This window comes from Schistocerca gregaria, chromosome 2 (assembly GCF_023897955.1).
Source record: "Schistocerca gregaria isolate iqSchGreg1 chromosome 2, iqSchGreg1.2, whole genome shotgun sequence".
Lineage (NCBI taxonomy): Eukaryota > Metazoa > Arthropoda > Insecta > Orthoptera > Acrididae > Schistocerca > Schistocerca gregaria.
In genome coordinates, this window is record NC_064921.1 from 587,929,765 (window position 1) to 587,941,772 (window position 12,008).

At 41.2% G+C, this 12,008-nt stretch overlaps 1 protein-coding gene across 1 annotated transcript in view; it reads right to left on the minus strand.

Moving 5' to 3' along the window:
• Window positions 1-12,008, minus strand: part of LOC126335884 (protein PRRC2A) — a 1,700,716-nt gene that overhangs the window by 492,374 nt on the left and 1,196,334 nt on the right. Inside the window, exon 11 of the mRNA XM_049999355.1 lies at window positions 2,142-2,616. Within this exon, the coding sequence (XP_049855312.1) occupies window positions 2,142-2,616 (475 nt within the window). The remainder of the gene's footprint in view (window positions 1-2,141; window positions 2,617-12,008) is intronic.

The window sequence follows — 12,008 nt, forward strand, 5'->3', positions numbered from 1 at the left end:
GTTGCACATTGATGTTGTATTCAGCTATTGAACACCAGATGCAAATGTGAACATAAAATTAATTAAGAAAGTGACTTGCGATTTCAACTACTTGATTGAAAACAGATGCAGTCAATTAGCGCAAATTTATTTTAACTCACGACCTTCAATCATCACATTACATGACTCTCCTAGCAGGTGGGGACTGATGACCTTAGCTGTTTAGTCCCCCTTAAACATCCCACCAACCACCACCACCTAACAGGCAGTGTAATAAATTGTGCTTACATGGAGTAAAGCGCGATATATCAAAATTAATTCCTATTGACTGACCCAGGCGTAATGAGAAGTGCAAGAAGAATTCTACAACACACGGCCCATGAAACTCTCTTGGAAACTTTGCCGACGTGATTCAACAAATTAATCAGTGGCCTAACTCAAGCCGGAGAGGGCGCAATATCACCGAATTCAGCGTGGCTGGGTGGCCTCGTTGTACGGACGTCGGCCGGCCTCGTGGTGCTGCAAGGCTGCGCTCGTCTATTCACTCCTAGCTATCTTGCTCAGTACATAGCTGAACGAAAACTTTCTATCTCCAAGGTCAATCGTTCCATTTGCTAACTCCTAAACTGTAGAGGTGCTCGCTCTCTGTCAGGCAAGCTGAGTAAAGAACGCCACGTCCGCACTCTAGGCAAGCTGGGAACAGCAAACCTCCACGGAGACTTCTGCCAGTCTGCTCTTCACCTCGGTTTCCCCTCCAGCAAAATCACTTACGCCAATGCAGCGCAAGTCGCGTTAATTATGCGTCGCTTCCCAGTGCCGACCAATGCCTGCTCTGGGAAGTGAACAAATTCCCACAAAATTTCCCTTTCTCTCAACTTCTGCTATTTAACTCCTCCCAGGCCACCCATCAAGGTGAGGGTCTGCATAAAACACCAACTCCCAGGAAAGTACTTCAAATTCCTTGGTCCTATGTTCCCATTGGAGGCCGGCGTATTTCATTCTGTCGCTCTTCACCTGATTTACTTCAGGCTCTGCGGGCCATGAATTCAGCGTGAAGTTGCTATAGTCACAAACACGCATATTTCGGCCTCTGTTGACTGCTCAACTGTACCTTTGCGCAGCTTTCTCACATGTTTCACTGAAAACGAGACGACGGACATTTATAAACAGGCATAGAAGTTCTCTGTCTGCTTCCCGATACACCAGCATGGGGTCAACCACCCCCTCACTGTCGCTCATCTTAAGATAGCTGGAGGCTGTGCTCCGTTACCGCTTTCTCAGAGTTTGAGCCGCCCTAAACTGCCTATTGTCGCTTCCCTTCGCTGCTTCCCAGCCGCATGCCGCCACCCGGCTGCAGTCAACTCTGAATAATACCCTGAAATGAACTAGCTTCCAGTAAATCGACGTGTTTCCAGAAAGTTTTCATGTTGCGTGAATTACTTTAAAATCATCACTCTCTACAAGATGCATTGTGCCTTGTCAATCATTTTTGTTCAGCCCTACTGTTCGGTCAACGTGAGTTAGGTGATCTTTAATGACTTCATGTAAGGGGCATAGTTCTTGCCATCTTACAAAGTAAATATCAAGAAAAAATCAACAAACATAATGTAGCTAAATGTTCACTGTAAACTTTCATCAGCGGCATAAAACTGACGCCGTAGTTAAAAAAAAAAAAGGGAAATGATAGATCACAACACTAATAGGATCGCTAGTAGCGGGGCCCTAAAGAAATATATTTTATTCGTACAAACGATGGAAAATCCGAGTAGAGTTATCACTGGAAGTCTTATCAGTGGATTGTGATGCGTCACTCGATGTTTAATATGATCAAAACTTTGAATGGCAATTACTGTACTTTGTTTCTTCATTTGTGTACAATAATAACAGAGCACGACATCTTCCTCTGAGCTTGTACGCATACTCGACAACGCGAGTGTAACCGAAAAATCCTCGAGTGCAACAAATAATACTCAGTATCGTCTACGCTCGCATACAACTACAGTTTCTCGTTTCAGAGTTGCTCCATGAGTTATCAGCCAGTCGGCCGATTCAGGCCACGTGCTAGTTGCTTATCTTTTCAGTCGCTCCGTTAGCGACGAGGAAGTAGCGACGTCACAACAGAAAGAGACGGAGCAGTGCGGGCGAGGCTGGGAGGTACTCACCCTTGCGGATGAGAAGGCTGGTGACGCGGCGCAGCGCCTCCCGCGGCGAGCGGTGGAAGAACTTGGGGGAGAGGTTGGGCGGCAGCGTGGTGGGCTTGCGCGCCGCGTCCCAGGGCGGGTGGTGGTGCGCGTGGTGGTGGTGGTGGGCGCCGGCGGCCGAGCCTGCGGGCCCCAGGCGGTCCAGGTGCTCCGAGGAGGCGGGGCGCGCGCGGTGCCGGGGGTACCAGCCGCGGCCCGGACCGCCGGCCGGCAGCTCGGGCAGCAGCGGCGCGCCGCGGCGCAGAGGCGTGCGGGGCACGTCGAAGCCCGAGCCGCGCGCGAAGATGGGCGTCTCGGGCAGCGAGCACGATGTCTGCAGGCCGCCCGGCGCCGCCGCCGGCGCCGGCGAGGGCGCCGCGGGGGAGCGCGGCGCGTAGGCGCGCGGCCGCCGGTGCGGCGGCAGCTCCGGGGGCAGCGTGCGGCGCTCGCACGGCACCTGCCGCCGCCGACAGAACACGACGCTACTGTACTCCCAGAAGGTTGCATCCCTCACAATGGCTAACACAGTGAATGGCGTCATTTATTATTAACTGCGAACACACAAAATGTCACAACTACACTACTGGCCATTAAAATTGCTACACCACGAAGCTGACGTGCTACAGAAGCGAAACTTAGCCGACAGGAAGAAGACGCTTTGATATGCAAATGATTACCTTTTCAGAACATTCACACAAGGTTGGCGCCCGTGGCGACACCTACAACGGGCTGACATGAGCAAACTTTCCAACCGATTTCTCATACACAAACAGCAGTTGACCGGCGTTGCCTGGTGAAACGTTGTTGTGATGCCTCTTGTAAGGAGGGGAATTGCGTACCATCATGTTTCCGACTTCGATAAAGGCCGGATTGTAGCCTATCGCGATTGCGGTTTATCGTATCGCGACATTGCTTCTCGCGTTGGTCGAGATCCAATGACTGTTAGCAGAATATGGAATCGGTGGGTTCAGGAGGGTAATACGGAACACCGTGCTGCATCCCAACAGCCTCGTATCACTAGCAGTCGACATAACAGGCATCTTATCCGCATGGCTGTAACGGATCGTGCAGCCACGTCTCGATCCCTGACTGAGTAGATGGGGACGTTTGCAAGACGACAACCATCTGCACGAACAAATCGACGACGTTTGCAGCAGCATGGAATATCAGCTGCGAGACCATGGCTGCGCTTACTCTTGATGCTGCATTACAGACAGGACCGCCTGCGATGGAGAACTCAACGACGAACCTGGCTGCACTAATGGCAAAATGTCAATTTTTCGCATTGATGGCACTTTGCACATTGGACGTTACATTTCAGATGTGTTACGACCCGTGGCTCTACCCTTCATACGATCCCTCCGAAACCCTACATTTCAGCAGGATAATGCACGGTCGCATGTTGCAAGTCCTGTACGGGCCTTTCTAGATACAGAAAATGTTCAGCTGTTGCCCTGGCCAGCACATTCTCCAGATCTATCATCAATTGAAAACGTCTGGTCAATGGTGGCCGAGCAACTGGCTCGTCACAATACGCCAGTCATTACTCTTCATGAACTGTGCTATCGTGTTGAAACTGTATGAGCAGCTGTACCTGTACACGCCATCCAAGCACTGTTTGACTCAATGCCCAAGCGTATCAAGGCCGTCATTACGGCCAGAGGTGGTTGTTCTGGGCACTGATTTCTCAGGATCAATACACCCAAATTGCGTGAAAATGCAATCACATGTCAGTTCTAGTGTAATATAATTGTCCAATTAATACCCGTTTATCATCTGCATTTCTTCTTGGTGTAGAAATTTTAATGGCCAGTAGTGTATCTATAAGCGGCAGTCAAATTTAAACGAGCAGTTTGAAAAAGAAATTACTCAACTCTTTATTGTTTCAAAAGCAATAGCCGTAGCTCTTAATACATTTATGCAATCATGGGTAAATGTTTTCGGTTCCCTACAGCATATTGATTGCACCCAGATGTGTACTTCTTCGTTCGAAGCAAATCCATGGCCACACATGTCTTTCTTAAGGTCTCCAAAAATATAGAAATCGTATCGGAAATGTGTAGGGTGCAGCTTTCTTCCTGTCCGCCTGACACATCGGCATCCCGCATGACAGGAAAGAGATGGGGATGGCTTCATCACAGCGAGTGAAACCAAAGCAGATGCTTAAGGTACGACTGTAGACGCTGCCGGGGACGAAAACGGGCTCATGTCTCAGTCAACGGTGGCCATGGCCTGGTACCCGAGCACCGCGGATAGACTGCAGCGCCAGAAGTCGCGATCAACAAGCAGACTCTTTTTCTACGCGACACGCGTGATCGAAAATATTCCCAGAAGATCCATTCGCCAAACGACCTTATACCACAGTGCAACCCCGGCCAGAAGAAGGCGGTGGAAGCAAATCGTTGATGCAGCGCGTAGTCTACAGGGCCTGTGATCGCTGAGACGGCTTGGCGTCATCTGGAGGGTGGGGGTAGGGGGGTGGATGAGCATGGCTGGCGAGAAATCAAGGCTTGGCGTCATCTAGGGGTGGATGGGCATGGTTGGCGAGAATGACACGCCGCCCGGAGTTGTGAGGATCTGCCATCCCGGACACAACATCCGCCCGCCTTGTGTGCTGATAGCCTGGGATCATCAGGAGTGTTAGCTTCGGACTGTGACGCAAGAATGGTGTAACGATGGTCTGGCTTCCCTGGACAGCTTTGTGGTAATGCTGTGCCGACCTCTCTCTAGTAGTTTTGTTTCCCTCTTTTCTTCGGTGGACTTTCCCGAGCGAGAAACTTGTGAGGTAGACATTTCACCTTATTTCTGAGATCCGAACTGGGATCCACATTTTGTTTCTCGCTTGAATTTTGTTTATTTTCGACTACTTTTTCGACTACTACTCGTCAGCTATGTTCTTGTTTATTCGTTTTTCCCAATAAAAACAGACTGAGGCATATCGCTCACGTTTTGTCTCTGCTACCGCATGTAGATCATACAGGATATGTAACGACTTCCCAGCGAAACTTCTGCATTGTAGTCGAAACAAAATGCACAGACCGAAAGAGCCCAGTGGCCATTGACTCTCTCGAATACAGCGCCATAGTTAAAGCACAGACGAATGTGGACACTTTGCAGAGAATGAACCACACCATGACGTCCATACGCTCAAGAACTTTGACGAACGGCACATGCTGCCAATGTTGTTTCGACTACACCGCAGATGTGTCGATGGGGAGCGATTACACATTTTCCATACTATTCCGATCTCTCCCCATGAGTCTTCCGTATTTTTGATGCCCTGAAAAAAGACAATCGTGACTGTCGATTTGCTTCGGGCACAGTCGTGGGTCTATAGGCAACCGTAAACATTTTACCATGAAGGCACTGACCATCTTGTGTCACGGTCGGATAAATGTGTGAAGAGTGGTGGCGATTAATTTTGAAGTAATAAAGAGATTACTTACTTTCTTCCATCTGTCTCGCTTTCATTCGACTGTCCCTTATATATTAGTACCCGACTAACCTGGGACACAGTTGCAACTTGCCTGTTTAATGGCTTCCAGGGGCAATAAGAATATGACTTTCGATATTCTGCACAGCTATTGACCGATTTTAAAAATTTAAAACACTGTCTTAATCTACTCTTTAAGAGGTATACCCTTACATTAAAAGTTTAACACAATAAGTTTGGTAATATAGTTAGAAGTTTTGTATATGTCTTGAGCGAGCACAACTCACAGCATGCAAATTACCCAGAATGTATTCATCCAATATTTCAAAATGAGAGCACTTAGCGCCTTTCGAGAAATTTTACATTTTATTTCAAAACCTTTAGAAAGCTGTTTCTACCTGTCACTCCCACAAAATGATATAAGGAGAAAAACCATTACTTTTAATTTATTACTCCTTTGCCACTAAATATATTCACGACACATTTTGACCATACCCACTTACACTACTAACTGCACCTGCAAAATTGATATCACTGTATGACACATGGTTCATGAGATATGCATTGGAGTCTGATTCTTTAAAGAACCAGGGGTGTGAGTTTGCTGCTGCAACAACTCATGTATTGTAGACTACTGTGTACCAGTAACGTGCAGCAGCAGGGCTACAAAATATATAGATCCACACCTGTTTAACATAATGTGAGTTTCCACTGCAGTGCCTCATCCAATACCAGCCACTTCTCTGCCAGGCATGAGGTCACAATTAGGGGACATTAGAAAATGGAATATGCACCATGTTCCCATACTCTGCAGAACAACTACAATCTGCATCATACTGGATAATACTACAAGTTCCTGCCTGTGGTCCCACAGGCCTGAGTCAGAAGCAACCTGTTGTGGCATCAATGTGTCAATTGAACTTGCTGCTAACACCCTTCAGCCTTGATACAAACAGACATGTAGTAAAACACTGACAATATTTATTTTGCTTATATTGTGGTATGTATGTTGTGGTGACAGTCTGAACTATGTAACAGACCAAGGTTTAGGCCCAGGTCATAGTTTCATTGTGAGCTGGCAAAGCCAACAATTGTGATGCCTTGAAAAAACTATAGTTCTTGTTATTGTGTTCAGACAGACTCTAATGAGATTTGTCTATTTGATATAAATTTCATTTGGTCATATTTGATTAAAATGTATTTTTGACCCACTTATGTGTATTGCTTTTATCATGTATAGATGGTTGTAATAATTGAAACTGGTAGAGAATAAACATACAGTTGCCCAGCTGATGACCTAAATAACCTTTTTATAAAATATTTAACAGGCACAAACAGTCATCTATGAAAAGTTTTATATCAGCTTTTGATGACTGAGTTATGTTACTTAATTGATGAAGTCAAGGGTCAGAGCAGAGAGGTGGCATCAGTAGGTGCAATACTGCCATGTCAGCCCATTCTCCTGGAGAAAGTGTGCAAGGAGAAATGGAAATTCAGTGAGGGTTTCCACAATAATGGTTGTAACGAACTCCTTATACCAGATCTGCACTTTCCAGGAGAGCTTTGTGCTAACAGAGGATATTAACAGGCCACACCAAAACTAGCATTACTCTATGCAGACAGAGTACTGATGACAGATATAAACATAACTATGGAGCAATGATCCTGGACCACATCATCCAACCATACTCTAATGGATGATAGACACAAATATTGAGTGACATTATCAGAGCTGCAGCTGAAGCTGTTAACTGTGTATTTAATATTCAAATGGATTTGTGAATGTGGTGTGCTGCATCAAAGTTATTTTTTTGTGCAATTTTTTATTTGGTCGTCATTGATGTTAGTTTACAGTAGTACAAACAATACAAGGATGTTAGTTTACAGTAGTACAAACAATACCAGGAAATTTAGAAGAAACGAGGCATGTGAGGTATATGGTACCACATGTTGGATGTTGATACCTCCTCTTTATGACTTGTCTCAAAAATGATTTATTTCTGTTTACGATATTTCATTTTCATGATTTGTTTCAGCTGTTCAAACACTCATAGTGCTATACTGAGCAAAGTGATCGAACTGTCATGGTGTCTCCTATACACTTCAAGCATTTGTTTCATAAAAGAGTAATCAGTTCAACTTGTAATCTTTGAAACATCAACTTATTAGATGTTTTTGATAACGACAAAAGGAAACTGTGATGTCATCATTTACTTAAATGAAATAAATAGCATGACTAAACAATTTTTGAAAATTTGGTTATGGTCCAACAAGTTAGCTTGGGTAATGTGAATTTAGGGACACACACCATTACAATCTTCCACAGTCTACCTTGCATCTTTTCCCAATGGGAGACTCCAACAAGAAATAACACAGTGCTGTAACATGACTCATTCACATCCAGCCTAGCTATATTGATGTTGTATTTTCCTTGAACTATGTGATGTGTGTTTCATGACATATGTTGACTGTTCAAATAAGGTTAATGTTGTACTGTAACTAAAATAATTGCTATTCATAATGTACTTAAGAAAAATCGTGACTCAACAACTGAATAACTATGACAGAGAAACAAATGCATTTTTAAGAAGGGCCTGTCATGATTTGTGATGTTCTAATCATTCTACAGATGATTGGGAAGAACCACAAATTTACAAAAGAAACCTTCTTGATCCTTCTGGTTTTTGATTGAGTGTATACCAATTTTCTGCAGTTAATAACACACAAAAAAGGATATCACCTTGTCTGACATCTTTGGAGAAGTACAATACAAGTCTTGAATCACTGTTAGCTGGATATAGGGCACTGGATTGAATGGAAGGGTATTATCTGTTTTCTAAAATGCATTGGCTATACAATGCAACAAAAATAATACCAGAAAAATTAAAAAGTAAAAGCACGAAGGTCATGCCTACCAATGGGACTAAATAACAAATTCAATTGTCTTGTACTTCAATGAATTTATATATTGATCACTCAGGGCATCTCTGAAAGTTAAAGCACACCAAGGCTATATATTTAGACAAAATTCGCCCATTTTCAATGCTTTGTTTACAATCAAATCACAATGTGAGGAACAGATACTGATATTCAGAGAGAAATCAACTATGTATCCAAAGCCAAGCATACAGTTTTAAAAGATTGACTGATAAAACAAAGATCATAACATTTGCTGGTAAATACCCAAAGAGAATAAAGTCAATATTTGACAGCTGCTTACTTCAGCAGATATAGAATTTTAATTTTACAGGTTTTGATTTGATGTATACCTGGGTCAATTATGTAGATAACAAAATTAATACATTTTTATCTATATTTAAATAAATACAAACTCAAATGTAAAACATTTGTTATGTATTTTTGTTGAATTATATTGCCATGTTCCACATCCTTATATATTTTTGCTCACTATAAGTCTGTGGAATGAAAATAGTACCTGGCCTGATGTAATGCCGTCTAATCTGTGTGTGTTAATGATCCCCACAGGAATATTTCTATCACAACAGTATTAGTATGCAATACACTGAAGTGTAACTAAAGAAAAGTTTGCAGTCATTCATTTATTTCTGCACTTGCATACTTTTAATCATTCATTGAAATAACATTATTTTGAACTCAGCTTTCATAACAACATTACATACAAGTTTAGTTATTAAATTTGTAGCAACTTTAACCACAAACACAAATAACATCTCTGATTAAGTCATACATCCAGACACATGTATATATTTTTAGATTAGCCATGAGCAATTGCTGAGATGTTGAGGTGCTTTTTCTCTTTGTGAGTAACTGATTGGCCCCCAAAAGTCAAAATGTAAATGGTCCCTGTTTGAAAGTTCACTGAATGCACTCTTCAGCTCTAAAAAATAAATAAGTACATTTCAGAGAAGTTTTCATTTAAACAACAAACAATGAAGGGAAAGATACATTAGGAATGATTATCTTACAAGATATTAGTTGAAAGGTTTGAGTTATGGTTTATCAGTATTAAATTAGATATTTTAGATATCTATCTGTCTTTTAATCATCTTGTAGTTCATCAAAACTTGAGTCAATACATTGTAATTTTGAACATCACAGTATTTATTATTATGTGCTACTGATCCTGTCACTGTGCTGTAAGTTAAATAACATTCACCTTCCAAATGCTGTCATACACATCTAATTATGTAGAACTCATGTTCACACAAGTGTTTGTCAGTATTATTTTACAGAAACTATTACCTGTGTTAGCTTCTACAAAAGTAGACCACATATTTTTTGCAAGAAATAGTAAATGAATGTGAGCAACTGAATGGACCACTAAAAATGAAATAAAATTGCTGTAAATTTTAGGAAACATTCAAAAGATATATAGAGATGCAAGATGTGTGAATACCACTGAAAAGTTTCCCAGACATTATTGTCCTTCTAAGAGTAAGTAATGAAAGCATATACAGATATCACATGGAATTAACAACTAAAAAACGTAAGTGGTTAATACTGATTGAAGAGAGGACAATGATTTGGTTTCCATAAATAGTAGAAATTTGTAAACAGTCTAACAGTATTACTTCAGTATGCCTGAAAATTCAGTCAATAAATGTAGCACAATAATCAGATTCTTTTATCTTTAGGTATCATAATTTATGGAGTTACTTTCTTGCATGGATGGCATAAAAGTGCTCCAAAGAAAATTTGGCAATACATTATGTAAATACTTTTGGCATTTTCTGTCAAGAAATGGGCAGAATGCAACATGACTATTTCTGAAATGGTTCCATAAAAAATAAATAACAACTTCTTCAGCCACTGTCAAGAATGAAAATAAAAAAGCCAAACATGTATTTATGTGAAATAATATAAAAGAAAAGTGGAATAAATATATAGTGTTCTATGTGGCATCTTTGTTAGTCATGTCAAACATGTGTTGGCTCTTATTTAATACAGCTGACATGTGAAATGATTTGTGGAAGAAAGACCTACGTCAGTAATGAGGATAGTAGCCTGAAAAAGAAAGTGCAGATGATGTAAAACACTGAAAGGATATGATCTGTATGTCAATACATATTTGGAGAAGATATGAAACTCAACAGCAAGCAGACTGTAACTATACTTCCATGTCTGGTGTGATTTAGAAAATAGGCTTAGGATTTCAGAGGAAAATATCATGGTGAGGTTGTTAAGTGAGTAGTATGACATTCAAGTAAGGTAATATGTATGTGAAATATAGTTTACATTAATAAATGCTATGTAGTAATAAATAGATGTGTACCTATAATGAGACAGAAACTCAGAAATGAAGGAGGATACAAACAATACACATCATCAGGATACAACTGTAGAAACAGGTGAAAAGAGTCATACAATCATGTACTTAACACAGGAGTATAAGAAAGAAAGAAAAAAACTATGCAACAAAACCTATAAATTTTGCCTGAGAGTTTTGGGCAGTTTTGAGACTATCCGTAAGTGATGAGTGGGATTTAGTAACGTTGTTTCTATGAAAGCCTTCAGGGCTCCACAATGACCAGAAGGAAAAATCAAACATAGAACGGAAATTTATGAAATCTAACAAAGGAACACAGAACAGTGATATGATTTTTTATAATATCTCACATATAATGCATGCATTTTCATGGAATTGTCAGAATTTAATATTCACTACCCCAAAGAACAGAGCAGTATTTTCACAAATAGGTGTGAAGAAATTTGTTTACTTTGACTTTATTGCTGAGTCATTGTCTTCACAACTGAAAGGGCAAATGACTGGTGCTTATACACAAATGCAAACTGCAACTGGGCTCTTGAAGTGGGGTTATAGAACAGGTCACACAAACTCCTTGTACACTGTTTCCTTAATATGCATAGTACTCTTCAAGATACTTTCCAATATATTTAAATTTTCAACTCGTCTACTACTGATAACATTTGTACATTCTATTTCACATAGCTTCATAGAATTACTGTGTGATTTGATTGGCTGTTATTAAATGACTGTCCTGGAACCCAGAACTTGGTTCCAGTTGCACGCCACACCTTCCAGGGGCAGCAGTTATTTCCCTAATTATTGGTCAAATTTAAAAACTTAAAATGTTGTCATAATCTAATCATTAAGAGATATATTGTGTTAGAGGTTCAACATAATATGTAAATATTACACTTAGAAACTGTGTGTTTGTCTTGAGGCAGTGTAACAGGCAGTGGCAAATATCTGGACTAAATTCATTAAATATTTGAGAATGAGAGCAGTTAACAACTTCCAATAAATTTCACACCTAATTTGAAAACTTTACGAAGATTTTCGTCTGTGACATCCCTCACAAAATGATGAAAGGGAAAAAAAGTTTATCGGTTACTACATTTTTGCTGTTCACGCAATAAAACTTCAACATCAGACATGACGTTGATTTATCACTTCTTTACTACCGACTCTT